We start from the raw sequence: 15673 nt of genomic DNA on the forward strand, positions 1-15673 counted from the left end.
AGAATATAAATTGTGAAGATTTCATGGACATTTATCACTTACCCAATCAATACTCTTATAATTTCCTATGCCTTTCTTTACTTTAATCTCTTAATCTCATCATCTTCGTAAGCTAAGGATGTATGTTGTCTCAGGACCCTGTGATGATTGTGTTAACTGCACAAATTTTTCATAAAGCATGTGTGTTTGAACAATATGAAATCTGGGCACCTTGAAAAAAGAACAGGATAACGGTGATGTTCAGGGAACAAGGGAGATAACCATTGGGTCTGACTGCCTGGGAGTTGGGCAGGACAGAGCCATATTTCTCTTATTGCCGAAAACGGGTAAGAGAAATAGTGCTGAATTCTTTCCCCAGGAAGGGATATTAATAATTAACAGCCCTGGGAAAAGAATGCATTCCCAGGAGGAAGCCTCTAAAATGGCCGCTCTAGGATTGTCTGCCTTATGCAGTTGCAGATAAGGGATGAAACACGCCCTAGTCTCCTGCAGCACCCCCAGGCTTGCTAGGATTAGGAAATTCCAGCCTGGCGAATTCTAGTCAGACCGATTCTCTGCTCTTGAATCCTGTTTCCTGCTAAGATGTTTATCAATGACAATGCGTGCCCAGCGGGACATGGACCTTCATTAGCAATTCTAGTTTCGCCCTGACCTTGTGATCTTGCTCTGATCTTCTGCCTTGTGATATTTTATTGCCTTTGAAGCATGTGATCTCTGTGACCCACACCCTATTCATACACTCCCTCTCCTTTGAAAATCGCTAATAAAAACTTGCCGGTTTTGGGGCTGAGGTGGCATGATGGAACCTGCCCACATGTGATGTCTCCCCCAGACACCCAGCTTTAAAATTTCTCTCTTTTATACTCTTTCTCTTCATTTCTTGGACCAGCTGACACTTAGGGAAAATAGAAAAGAACCTATGTTGAAATATTGGGGGCTAGTTTCCCTGATAGAAACCATTTCACTAGGGTTTGTATACAGTAATGTCTAGTTTCTCTGATCTTAATTTTGTGACTTGGTGCAAATCAACTTATTATACTTATGCAAATAATTTGATATACTTACATAAATATGAATGCTTAAACAGTTACATTTAGGCCTTTTATCACCAACCTCTCCTGACTGGGTAGTTTCATTTAAGATCCTGACTACTACTACTTGGTAATATATCTTTTTTTTTTTTTTTTTTTTTTAAGATATCCAATATCTCAGTCCAAGTGGTCAGTGCCCAAAAGAAGCTGCCGGGGAGACGACCACCGTTGCTGGGGAGACGATTACCATTGCCAGGAAGACAACCAACACAAAGACCCATTGGCAAAGCCAAACCCAAGAAGCAATCCAAGAAAAAAGTTCCCTTTTGGAATGCACAAAATAAAATCATTCTCTTCACAGTATTTTTATTCATCCTAGCGGTCACAGCCTGGACGCTTCTGTGGCTCTATATCAGTAAGTTAAAAATCTGTGTTTCTTTGGGGTTAGGGCTTATGGTGTGAGTCTAGCATTAGCAATGCAGGCCTAATCTGCAGTAGGTGTTTCCAATAGGATTTTCCTTTTTCCAATATGGATACACCATTTCCAAAACTGGTGTTGATGGATATTTGTTATTTTGTTTTGAGACAAGATCTTACTCTGTCACCCAGGCTGGCGTATAGTGGCACAATTACAATTCACTGCAAGCTTGAAATCCGGGGCTCAAGCAATCCTGCTGCCTCAGCCTCCTGAGTAGCTGAGGCCACAGGTATATGCCACCACACCTGGGCTGATTTTTAAAATTTGTTGTAGAGACAGAGTTCTCACTATGATGCACAGGCTGGTCTCAAACTCCTGTACTCAAGCAATCCTCCCACCTTGGCCTTCCAAAGTGCTAGGATTACAGGCATGAACGATGGTGCCTGGTCTGGTGTTGATGTTTTAAGGAGACATAAACCAGAATTCTCTTTCTCATTTCTTTTTCTTACCAACACCATTTTCTCCCCATAGGAGAGCAAGAGGTGGAGACTGGGGATAGGATGGGAAGAGCTGAGAAGGATGCTCAGGAGATTTTGACTGGTTCAGAAATGTAATGCATTTGTAGCTTTAAGAAAATTAATGGAATACTAAGCTGTTTCATTTCCTCATTCCACCCACCACCTGTTTCTAGGCAACCTTGAATTTCCGGCTCCCTGAGCTCCATTTTGCACATATATCTTTCTCTCCTCTGTTATTATGTGTTTGTTGATCTGACTGATCCTTTTGGACAGGTGTCATAACTAAGCCCTTTCCTATAGAGTTCTTACTTATGCAACACTGTAAGTATAGCCTTTGTTGACTTCTTTTGGAGTTGCCATCTATACATGTTAATATATTTGATACAAAATACATGCACATGACATAATGTGAAATATATAGTTATTCTGTGCCCCAGATTTCTGGCTCAGAGCTTCTAACATTCTGTAACTTCCTGAATGATAGGAGTGATAGGAGCCTCTTTTGTTTTATATACATACATTTTGTTATAATATTTGATTGTAGTCCCTAGATCCTAACACAGAGCTTTTAAGAACGTCTTTTTGTATGTTAACAAAATGACTGGTGGCTGAAAGCCCCTAGATGACCAGAGAAACCAACCACATGCTGAGAGGGTTGTAACTTTCAGGAGGGGGCTGAAGATTGAGCTTAATCACGAATGAGAAATGATTTAAAATTGAACTCTATAAAAACCCTAAATGGCAGGGTTCAAGAAGCTTCCAGGTTGGTGAACATATCCAGTTGCTGGGAGGGTGGCATGCTCCAACTCCACAGGGACAGAAGCTCCTACCCTAGAGACCCCTCTGGACCTTGCCCTAGGTACTTCTTCATCTGACAGCTCATCTGTATCCTTTATAATAAAGAAGTAATAGTAAGTAAAGTGTTTCTCTGAGTTCTGTGAGTCATTATAGCAAATTATGAAACCTGAGGGCTTTATGAGAACAGCCAATTTGCAGCCAATTTGGACAGCAGTGTGGGTAGCCTGGGGACCTACTACTTCTGATTGGGATCTGCAGTGGGGGGCGGTCTCGTGATAATGTGCCTTTAACCTTTGGGGTCTGACACGAACTCTTGGTAGCTGGTGTCAAAATTGAATTGTATCATTGGACATCCAGTTAGTGTCTGCAAAGAATTGGAGAATTGCTTGGTGTGGAGAACCCCCACCCTTACCCCCACATTTGGTGACAGAAGCGTTATGGATAGAGAAACAGTTTTCCTAGATGTACTCTCAGAGATATGAAAATCTGAATGGAAGGGAAGACTTTTAGGTGAAGAATGAAGGAATATTGTCTTGAACGGTTCAGGTCACTTATATGCACATAAATTGATGACTTGTGATTTGCTTGGCAGAAGGTAGGGCATCAAATACACCATGATGCATCTCCTACCTTTGGAAAGCTCACAGAGGCATTTGCTACTTTCAAAAAGTTCACAGTTCAGTGCTAGACAGAAGGTGTGAGCTGAACTTCTTGCTTAAGTGATTATCTTGTGATGACAGAAGAAAGACATCTAAATTGCCCAGGGATGGCATCCAGAGAAGGGTTCGTGAACTGGTTCCTGAACAGTCATCTGATACATCTTGAGACTGCTCATTATGTGTTGGGTCCTGGGGTAGGCATGGGAGCAGAGTGGTGAGCGAGATACGATCTCTGTCCTTGAGGAAACTGGTGGGGAAGTCAAATCAATGGGCCGTTAAGACAAACACGCACAACCTCAGCCCAGAACAAAGCAGCTTATTTGCCGTGGTTTCTCTGCTGTTCCCCAGCTGACACATTTGCACTGTCCTAGCATGTTTATAAAAGTTTTAGAACATCCTTGTACAGATGTAGTTTGTTGGTTTATAAAAATCGGAGAAGGCCACTTCATGGAAACAGATCAGTAGAAGCAAAGGGAGACTGGTATAGACCAGTAAGAATTTTTCAATAGAAAACAGGTTAGTTTTGATACATGAAATCTGGGCACGGAGGGTGGCCTCGAGAAAGGAGGTAGACAGAGACAGGTAAACAGGAGGATCTTATACATTAGGCTGAGCTGAAGAGTTAGGTAAGTGTAGTCTGATTTAATGCTAAATTAATTGATCTTTCTTGCATGATTGTTGTTTAGATTCTAGAGTACTCACTGATATGAGAAGGATGAATGAGCTTCTGGAAAGAAGTCATAGCTTTCATTTGAATTTTAGAGTCGGCAACCAAAAGGAAAAAAAAAAAAAGAAAAAAAAAAAGAAATCTAGGAAGCACTTCTCTGATAAAAATTTAAAAACCCCAAAACCAAAAAACAACTGCTGTTTTGTATGACTGGCCTAGAGGCGAGGCGATCGGTCCAGGGTCACATTACCTGAAAAAACAAATCAAGGACAGGAGTTCAAGCCTCCTGCCCCTTGCCCCGTGCTGCCTCCTCCCCTCCCCAGCCTCCCTACACTTCCTGAGGCTAAAGTGACTAATGGATCTTAGAAGGCAAGCTGTTTCCTATCACTCACAGCGGTTGCAACTTCTTTTTAATTCAGCCATCATTTATTTAACATTTCCATGTGCTGGCCCTTGGGCTAAGAGGAAATATTCTCTCTCTCTTTCTCACTCTTTCTTTCTCCCTTTCTCTCCCCTTCTACCCACTTTGTCCCTCCCTTCCTTCCCTCAAATGTTTATTGAGCTTCAAAGCTAAGCCAGGCACTGCCTGCATCAGGGGCTGAGGAATCAAAATGAATTACTGTTTATTCCTTCAGAGAGCCCATAAAGGAGATAGAGAGAAATCATGATAAAGCGGGGTATACATGGACCACAGAAAAGTAACACACAAGGGCCATGAGATCCTTTTAATCTTGCTCTTAACTATTTGCCAGAGCTGACAGAAGGAATATTCTGAGATACGGTTATTTGCTGCTGATGAAATAGATGTTGTTACCTACATTTAAAACTTCACAGGCTCTGAACCAGTTAGTATGTAGCTGCCTAAAATAAAATTATTTTAGAAGCCTCATACTTTCATAGCTCAGACAATTCCTTACTGCCACACAGATGGGAAAGCCTCCCAATCTCGTTCTCTCCTATTTTACAGGTAAGACAGAAAGCAAAGATGCTTTTTACTTTGCTGGGATGTTTCGCATCACCAACATTGAGTTTCTTCCTGAATACCAACAAAAGGAGTCCAGGGAATTTCTTTCCGTGGCACGGACTGTGCAGCAAGTGGTGAGGCGATGGGGGTAGAAGGGGTTAGGGTAGAGTGGGTTTGCGGGGAGGTGGGGGATGAAGCTGAAGGGGACCACAAGTGTCAGAGGTGAGCAGGGTTTAGGGAAGTAGAGGGCAGGGTAGACAAAGGAAGCTGTCAGAAGAAAACATGAAATTTAGCACATCTTGGCTATAAGATAGAATTTCTCCCCCTGCTCCCACGTTCCAATGTAAAAAAAAGAATGGCTCTCTCAGCTTCAGTTTTTCTCAACCGTAAAATAAAGGAATTGGAATCAGATGACCTTTAAAATACCTCCCAGTTCTGAAGTTAGATGCATACCGATTAATTCCACTATTGCACACATTTATTTCAACCTTGATGCACTGGCAATCTCTTCACTGTAAAAAGTAACTTTCTCATTATAGAACGAATAAATATTTATATAAAAATTAGCAAATTTCAGATGATTATGTTTTAAAAACTAACATCTTCTTTAACGTCATCACCAGAGATAAAGCCCCTTTTTATTCTGAAATACACAGACATAGAGAATAGTGCAATACTGGAATATTATTTTCAGTTTTATAAATTAACATTTTCTCTTAGCATGCTATTGCATGCTTCTATGCAAGTAAATCTGCCTTTAAAAAAAATGTAAGTTACAATAGCCTCAAAGTTAGCAAATTCCCATTTATTGGATGTTTAGGCTGTTCCCAATTTTTGCTATAGATAATGTGACAGCAAAACTGCCACATTCTTTGTGAGTATCTCCGATTACTCCCTTAGGTGGTTTCCTAAAAGCATAATTACTTGGACAAATAGAAAAGTACGTATTCATGGCTCTTGGCGCACATTACCAACTAGAACGTTGCTGTCAATTTGTATTTCCACGGTACTGGAGAGGGTTGTCATGGTGATGACCTTGACACAATGACTGACTGTGTAGAAGGAGGAAAGGTGGTGAGAGAGAGGGCACATCAAAGACAATAGTGCTCAGAGCAGCTTTTACTTACTGAATGCCTTCTATATACTGAGTACGTCACTAAACCCTTTGCCTCTAATATTTATACAGTCCTGTGTCGCTTAACAATGGAGATACTGTTGTACAAACATCATAGAGTGTGTGTACACATACATAGCTGGAGTGGCCTACTACACACCCAGGCTAGATGGTATAGCCTACTGCTCCTAAGCCACAAACCTGCATGGCATGTTACTGTACTGAATAATGTAAGCAATTGTAACACAAATCACTAGATGATAGGAGTCGCTCAGCTCCATCATAATCTTGTGAGACTACTGTCATATATGTGGTCTGTCATTGACCAAAATGTCATGTGGCATAAGACTGTATACCAACTATGTCTCAAACTATCCCAAGGAGGTGGGTGTTTTGATTACCACTTTATAGGTTAAAAAAATAAATAAATAAACAACAACAAAAAAAACCAAAAACACTGTCTAAACAGGTTTAGACAACATGTTCTGTGTTGCACAGTGAATTTAAATTTCACAGCTCATATTACTTCCACTACACTTCATAATTTCTAAGGGTTAAAATTTTTTTTTTTTTAATCTTGGGCAATTATGTAGTGGTTTTCAAATTATGTAGGAAGGAGAATACCAGAGAAAATGACTTGGGAGAAGAGAGTGAGTTGGTTTTAGAAATGCTAGGTGAGGGCCAAGAAGGTAAATCAATTGAAATACAGCTCTCCTTTGAGATCCAATTATGAAGTTTTAAAAGGGCTGGGGCCCTTCCCTAGAGTTTGTTCTGAAGGAGGCTGGTAGACCTGGCTGTGGATACCACTCGCCCCCTAGTGGCCAATATGAGAATGTGTCCTTAAGAATATAGTCAACGCTGCTGCCCTGATAGAAAAGATGTTGGGTCAGATACTGCAGTATGAAAATGTGCTTAAATGAGTTTGATTTGTTAACTGTAGAGAAAATTAACCTTTGGAGTGGGGAGAATACAGAAGTTAAGTTTGAGTTTAAAGAAAGCAATAAATGACTGAGGGTCACTGATTTTTCACAGATAGCAGAATAAAAGTAAGTCACCCAAGATTGTTGCAGGAAGAATTTATTTGAATTCAAGAAATAATGTCTGGGTGTGGAGTTAGGGGCCTTTATTTTGAGGCTTGCACTTCTTCTTGCTGGCTGTCAGAGCTTGGGCCTACAACATTTAAGATACTGTAAAAGGAAGTCAAGTATGAAATACTTCAGATACCTCAACTATTCTTTTTCAGATAAACCTGGTTTATACAACATCTGCCTTCTCCAAATTTTATGAGCAGTCTGTTGTTGCAGATGTCAGGTAATGCATGTCCCTCGTTTTGGGATTTCTGTGTTCATTGTTCTAAATTCCATTCAAGGCTATGAAAAGGCTGAGATTCCACCATTCCTAAGTAGCTTCTTGGAGGTGGTTGGGGATTCATACTGTATTAACACAACTAGTGACTCAACTCACTGCCCTGTTTTCATGCTGTGTTTTTGCTCTTTATCTACCAAATCCCGACCTTCTCCCCATAGCTAGAATCCTGAACCCCTATAGCAGTGCTGCTGTGCAAAATGGCCATAAACTTGTCTATCATATTGGGTGGAGGGTGGAGGCAAAAACAAAGCACAGACCATGATTTCTGAATGTTCAGTGAAAAACTGGTCAATAGAGATCTTCTGAGAAAAAAGGGGATTCATGGTGAAATAATTTTTAGAAAAAATTGTGCACCATATATTGTATCCCACCCCCACCCACTCCCAATATATCTGCAGAGATTCACAATCCACAATCCACTTTGACATATTAAAGCACTGAGAAGCCTTGGAGTAAAGCAACTTCATTAGTTTCCTTAACCTTCCATTTCTCAAGTCATTTACTGCAGAACGCCATGTTATGTTCTTTTCATAAAACATGGCAGTATTTACGCCATTAGGAGCTCAGGCTCTGGGGGCAGACTGGAAACCAAATTGGGCTTAATTACTGGATCTGCTACTAGCTATGTGACTTGGAGTTGTATTTGGCCTCAATTTTCTCACCTATAAAATTGGAATAATAATAGGACCTTCTCATAAGATTAAATGGGATAAAGCAGATTTAGCACAGTCCCCGGACATGGCAGAGTATCAAACATTATAATGGTTTTAATTTTTTTTTTTTTTTTTTTTTGAGGCAGTCTCACTCTGCTGCCCAGGCCGGAGTACAATGGCACGATCTCAGCTCACTGCAACCTCCGCCTCCCCGGTTCAAACAGTTCTTCCGGCTCAGCCTCCCGAGTAGCTGTGATTACAGGCACCCGCCACAATGCCTGGCTAATGTTTGTAGTTTTAGTAGAGACGGGGTTTCACCATGTTAGTCAGGCTGGTCTCAAACTCCTGACCTCAGGTAATCTGCCTGCCTCGGCCTCCGACAGTGCTGGGATTACAGGCGTGAGCCACTGCGCCGGGCCACGGTTTTAAATTTTAATGGCAGTGAATACTGATTGATATCCATTAGAAATAGCATATTCTCCATGGAGATGCAACTATACAGTAATGGTTTTAGATTAGAATCCAACACAATAGTCTGAATACATTTAACATGATGCTGTCGTTTGCCAATCTTCATAACAGAAGTCAATGACTACCTAAAGTAGGGAGCTAGCTTCAGTTGAAGGATGTGCTCACTGGCCTTACCTTGAATCTATCAGTTGGGTACTGCTTCTCTGTAAAGTCTTGTGAGGTCCCTGACGAGCTCTCTTTTTTCATTATAGCAGCAACAACAAAGGTGGCCTCCTTGTCCACTTTTGGATTGTGTTCGTCATGCCACGCGCCAAAGGCCACATCTTCTGTGAAGACTGTGTGGCCGCCATCTTGAAGGACTCCATCCAGACAAGCATCATAAACCGGACCTCCGTGGGGAGCTTGCAGGGTCTGGCTGTGGACATGGACTCTGTGGTTCTAAATGGTGATTGTTGGGTAATTCTCCTTTAGCATTCCTTCCTGCAGCACTCCGGAAACTTGCCATGATTACAGTCAACATTGTAACGAAGCGTTACAATGTGGGATTATCCCACAATCCCAGGAGCGCAGGATTAACTAAAGACATTGGAGCTATGTTAGTAAAGTAAAAATACAGCGATTGAACAATAGATTTGGGGAAAATATTCATATGAAATTGAATGTATTACTGTGTACCTCTACCTACCTTTATTCAGTTCATGCATCATCAAACTAAGTCCCCAAAGAACAAAGACCTAGACAAGGAAGAATTTTGCTGAGGTTTATCTTGTTACTTTACTTGCCCAGACAGAACTGTCCCTTTACTGTGTAATGCTGTCCAACACTCCAAAACAGCTTGCTTCATAGCCTCAAATGCAAATTTCATTGTTTGCCTTGATAGTAAAATGGCTTAATGATTGCATAACTCAAAATTTATGCAATTTTCTGTTTTGATTTAAATTTTATATATAAAATACATATATGAACATATGTTATAAATGTATAAATTTCTGTGTATTTAAAAATATATAAGTATCTATATTATATACACACACACATACACTAGGCATATGGTAGGTAGCTGACAAATATTTGTTAAATAAATGAAAAATCTCATAGAAAATTCTGTATCCCATGTATTATTTCATATATAGGACTAATATCATATTTGTTTGGTTGCTTTTTTACCTTTGAAAATATTTGAAACTTGCAACTACAATTTCAAGGATACAAAGGTAAAGAGAATAGTACAGTGAACTCTCATACACCCATTACTCAGCTTTGACAACTATCAACTCACTCACAACTATTCTATTTGATCTCTAAATACCTAAACAACTACCTCATCCTCACTGGATTATTTTAAAGTAAATCCCAGATGCATTTGATTGCTTTTAAAGAAGGACTGAAAATAATTTTTACGAAGTAAAATTCTAACAAAATGAAATGATGGGATTCAGTCTCTTGTCTATATGCTTTTTCAATGCAGCTGGGCTTCGGTCGGATTACTCGTCAACCATAGGATCTGGTAAATTCTTTCATGTGGTTCCCCCTCCTCCCATGTTAATATTGTTTTTGGCTGTAATTTTCATTTTCTAATTGATGGTATTTGTTAGTGCTCTTTTAATTGCAAGTGACAGAAACGCATTCAAACTGGCTTAAGCACAAAAGAAACTTGACTGGCTCATGTAAGTGGGACATACATGGAATGTGCTGGCATTAGTCATGGTTGAGTCTAGGATCTAAAATAAAATATCATCAGAACTCTGCATCTCTGCCTACTTCTATAGAGACTTCGTTATCAAATTGTGCTCTTTCACTGTGGTTGTAACAAGGACCACCAAGTAGATCCAAACTTAAAATTTATCATTTTCTCAACCGTGGTGAAACCACCTCCACGTATTTCCTGACTGCTCTTGCAGAAGTCCTGGGGCTGACTCTCACTGTCTGGATTGACTGACATGCCTATTCTTGAAATGACTTCTTTGACTCTGATTGGCCAGCCTGGGTTATGTGCCCACCTCTGAAGCTAGGGGTGAGTTTAACCCCAACCAAACTATATAGACAGAGTGCGGGTAGTTTCTAAAGCCAAAATGCAGGGCTGTTACCCGAAGGCAGGGAAGTGAACCTAGGCTGGCAAAGGCAGCATATGTCCTTCACATGACCTCTTTTGCTCTTTACTTTTCTATAAAGATTTCTTTTTTTAGAAAAATCATTCCTAAAATAAAGAAAAAAGGAAAATGGTGCTGTCTCCACAGACAAAGGCTGCTCTCAGTACTTCTATGCAGAGCGTCTGTCTCTCCACTACCCGCTGGAGATTTCTGCAACCTCAGGGAGGCTGATGTGCCACTTCAAGCTGGTGGCCATAGTGGGCTACCTGATTCGTCTCTCAATCAAGTCCATCCAAATCGAAGCCAACAACTGTGTCACTGACTCCCTGACCATTTATGACTCCCTTTTGCCCATCCGGAGCAGCATCTTGTACAGGTACGATGCAGGTACTCTTCTTTGGGTAAAAAGATTTTTTACAACCTCTGTTTTACAGTATCTGTGTTCCCCCTGGATTTTTTTAAAAACAGTTTTTGTGTGCACACATGAGGTCGACGACTGACCCATGCCCTATTTAGTATCCATTATACTTTAGTACCCTCGCCAGAGCCTATCAGACTCAATGTTTGTTTTCCACTTGTAGCAAATACTCTCAAAGTCAGTACAGCAAGAACTTCAGCCAATATACCTGAAATATAACAGATACTTTGTTTAATTTTACATTTATTGAAATAAAAATGAAATCTACTGTTTCAACCGTGTGAGAATAAATATCCTATGATGATTGCATCACATTAGTAAACAATTAAATTCTTTTCTCATTACAAAAATAACACGTTTATTGTAGAAAATTAGGTCAGAGGAAACAGTGTCAATTACTTTACAATCTCCTTATTCAGAACAAATTTCTGTTATATTTTAGCATAAATCCTTTCATTCATGTATATGTAATAGCACACACATATACATACCCTAGTATTTTTTACTTAATAGTAGATATTTATTTATGGGTGCTTAATATTTGGTAAACTAATAATGAATTAGGCTTTGTTAAGAAAGTATTTATTACTCACTGTGCTAAAAAGGTACATAAATCATCCTATTATTTTTAACCATGTCTGTGGATGTACGTAACAATGCTTTATGTGTGTATGTAGGTATTTATATTTTGGTGATGAATGTGCATGTTAAAAATTCAAACACTATGTAAGAATATGCAGTGAAAAGTAAGTTTGCCACTGATGCCCATTCCTCCATCATTATCAGCTTCTTTTCATCCTTTCAGACATATTTACATATCTCATTTAATCCTCAGCACAATGCTATGAGGAGCATACTATTATTATTACTACTGAGGCAGGAGAATAGGATCTAGAGGCAGGGAACTTAAGGCCAATTAGTGCTGACTTCCTAAAGCTGATTCAAAGGGAAACAACAAGATCTCGGGGCAGGGAACCTAAGCCCAATTAATGTAAACTTCCTAAAGCTAAACCAAAGGGAAAAGCCCCATCACCCTACAACCCTCCCACTTCCACTACTTCTCAGATGGAAAAGGAAAGCACCCTGATTGGCCTCAGGCTAAGCCCGGGCCATCCCTTCAGCTGCATACCGCACCAATTTACCTCGACCTTTAATTAGCCATGGACCAAATCCTTCATCCAGATAAGGCGTAGCTGATAGGGACCTCACAAGGAGTACTTAAAACCCCAAATACTTTTTAACTGGGCCCTTGAACCGCTTGCTGTAGTCCATTCCCACCCTGTGGAGTGCTTTAATAAATCCCTGCTTTCCTTTCTCATTTCTGTTTCATTCCTTTGTTGCTTTGTGCATTTTGCTCAATTCTTTGTTTAAAATGCCAAGGACCTGGACTACTCACATGGCCTTTGTTCTGGTAACACTACCATTGCATAGAAGAGAAACTGGTGCTTACAGAGATTTAAGCCTGGCATCTTTCATCTATTTACATGATGGAGCTGACTTTTGAATCCAGTTTTCCTTAGGGCAGAGTCCAGGACCTTAGCCATTAGATACACTACTTTTATACCGTATTTCTGCTCAAGGAGCATCTAGTGACAGGCATCCCAGAGAATTCTCTGGTAGAGGTTCCTACACAAAAATGTATCTACCTTTTCCGGCTCTGTAGTGCTCTGTGGCTACTAATGGATGAGGTTCTGGTTGGGAGAGAGTCCCAAGAACTGAGTGGATGGATTGAATGGATGGCCCAGGAAACCTGTGGAATCATTTTGAATGGAGACCCATTTCTCGAACAGGAGACCCATTTCTCAAATAATGTATTATTCATGTACTTTTGTTTTATTATCTGCTTTCAGAATTTGTGAACCCACAAGAATATTAATGTCATTTGTTTCTACAAATAATCTCATGTTGGTGACATTTAAGGCTCCTCATATACGGAGGCCCTCAGGAATCCGGGCATATTTTGAGGTCATTCCAGAACAAAGTAAGTCTTCCCCAGTTATGCAGAAGTCACTTTTAGAAATATTTGTTATGATAGCCTATTCTTATCTTTCTGGAGGCTGTGTTATAATATTCATTTTATTAGTCTGGGACTCTGAATAAGGGTCCAGTCAGAAGAGAGAGACCATATTAGTTATTTGGACAGAATGAATTCTGTAAGAACTATTAACTTAGTATAAAGGTGTTAATAAGGTTACTCAAAAGGTGAATAGGACACGAAGAGAAATGTCAGGTACCATGGATGTAACATGTGCAGAAAGTAACTATCATCCCTAGGGCTGGGTGAACAAAGGAAAGAGGTTGGGATTATCTCAGTTTAGAGCATAGAAGAGAGAATATGAGGGATGGAACTCAGGCCTCTGAGGAGGGATTGCTGTTCAGCTGTTGCTGGTGTCTCTGAGTTCAGAACTATGTTTTTAAAGAAAGTAATAGCATCTTGCAGATCTGCAGCCAAAACATATGATTTGAAAACAAACATAGAATTTCAGAATAAGCATTTTAGCTATACATCTGTAGGGTGGTATTTCTTTCTTCTGAAAAAACAAACAAACAAACAAAAAACCAAAAACCAAAAAAAAGCACAAAGTTTAAGAAATGTATAAAGCTTGTCGATCAAGGAAGTGTGCATTAGTAATTAAATGAATGTATGAAGTGTATGTTTCCATAATCTCACAGCTGTGAATCATTGTGTGTCACTGGGTATCTTTTTCAGAGTGTGAAAACACAGTGTTGGTCAAAGAAATCACTGGCTTTGAAGGGAAAATTTCAAGCCCATATTACCCGAGCTACTATCCTCCAAAATGCAAGTGTACCTGGAAATTTCAGGTAGCCTAGTTCTACCAGTGTCTTAGAAAAATATGACTGCTCTATTTTTAATAACATGAATTTCATTACATTTATTTTTAATTACAAAAGAATATTGCTTAATTTTATAAAATTTCAGTATTATTGAAACATATTATTTAGAACGCAACACTTTTCTGTAATTTCAACTCTCTGCTCACAAATGAACTAGTCTTAGCAGACCGGAGCTTGTTTCTTAAATTTGTTTGTGTTGAAAATGCAAAGGCATTGTTGAAGGTTCAAACAATTATTTTATTATGATAGAGCACATTCACCCATTTTTAATTACTTCATCACTAGCATTGTAATAGGAATAATAATAAAGTAATACATTGGATTAGTCAATACAGTCAGCCCTTTGTATCTGCAGGTTTGGCATCTGTGGATTAAACCAATCACAGATCAAAAAATTTTACAAACACACACAATAAAATACAACAATAAAAAATAATATAAATAAAAAACAATACAACATAACAATTATTTACATAGAATATAATTGTATTAGGTATTATAAGTAATCTAGAGATGATTTAAAGCATAGGAGAGGATGTGCATAGATTACACGCAAATACTACACAATTTTACATAAAATACTTCAGTATCTGAGAAGTATACTATGGGGTTCCTGTAACCAATCCTCCACAGATAGCAAGGGACAACTGTATTACATTTCAGTTGTATAAGCAAACCAGAGTGCAAATGTATACGAAATATCTATCTGTCTATCTATCTATCTATTATCTATCATTTATCTATCTATCTATATCTATCTATCATCTATCTATATCTATATATCTATGTATGTATGTATGTATCTATCTATCTATCTATCTGTCTCTGTTATCTATCTATCTCTCCCTCTGGTGCTAGATAAGGCATTTATGCTTTTTGTTTTTTTTTTTAAATCTTAGTAAACTTTTTTTTCTTTCTCCACCTATAGTATCACATGGAGACAGGGCAAAGTGTCACTTTTGTTCATTCAGGATATACATATAAACTCATTGTTGTGTGGCATAGCAATTAGATAAATTAGATGTAAATGGCAAGCAGTATGTTGTTTGCATTTATTCAATATATTATTGAACGACTACTATGGGCCAGGCACTCAGGCATGATTCCGGACACGGGGGATCCATGAAATCAGACACACACGCACAGCAGCAGCCCTGCTGTCATGGAGCTTACCTTCCAGTAGGGGAAGGCAAGTAATAAACAAACAAGTTAAATATGCGTAATATGTCTCATAATGATAAAATGCTATGGAGAAAAATAAAGCAGGGAAGGGGGCTCTATAGCTTGAGTTGGGGGTGGGAGGTGTGAAGGATAACAAGTTAGGTGTTTGTTATCTTAAATAGGATGGTCAGGGAAAGTCTTGCTGACAAGGGGACATTTGCACATAAACCTAAAAGATGAGGGTACTAACCTTGTAAATACCAGGATAAGAATGTTGCAGGCAAAGGGAACAGCTGAGCCAGGGACTCTGAGGCAGGAGGGTGCTTAATGCATATATATTTTTTGTGCATAGTCATAATAGTTAAAATAATTTCATTACTCTACCCAAACCTGTAAGTTGGTGTCAATACCCTGATGGCATGTATCCTTAAATTTAAAAAAAATCATTATTACAAATATTTCCAAAGTAGTTAAGAGATAAAGGTGC

General features: G+C 39.2%; 1 protein-coding gene across 1 annotated transcript in view; it reads left to right on the forward strand.

Annotated features, from left to right (window-relative positions):
* Positions 1-2746: 2746 nt before the first annotated feature.
* TMPRSS7 (transmembrane serine protease 7) overlaps positions 2747-15673 on the forward strand; it is a 40847-nt gene continuing 27920 nt past the window's right edge. The window contains exons 1-7 of the mRNA XM_025377215.1: positions 2747-2878; positions 5059-5189; positions 7413-7480; positions 8916-9106; positions 10899-11127; positions 13020-13150; positions 13880-13992. Of these exons, the coding sequence (XP_025233000.1) occupies positions 5097-5189; positions 7413-7480; positions 8916-9106; positions 10899-11127; positions 13020-13150; positions 13880-13992 (825 nt within the window). The 5' untranslated portion in view covers positions 2747-2878; positions 5059-5096. The remainder of the gene's footprint in view (positions 2879-5058; positions 5190-7412; positions 7481-8915; positions 9107-10898; positions 11128-13019; positions 13151-13879; positions 13993-15673) is intronic.

This window comes from Theropithecus gelada, chromosome 2 (assembly GCF_003255815.1).
Source record: "Theropithecus gelada isolate Dixy chromosome 2, Tgel_1.0, whole genome shotgun sequence".
NCBI lineage: Eukaryota > Metazoa > Chordata > Mammalia > Primates > Cercopithecidae > Theropithecus > Theropithecus gelada.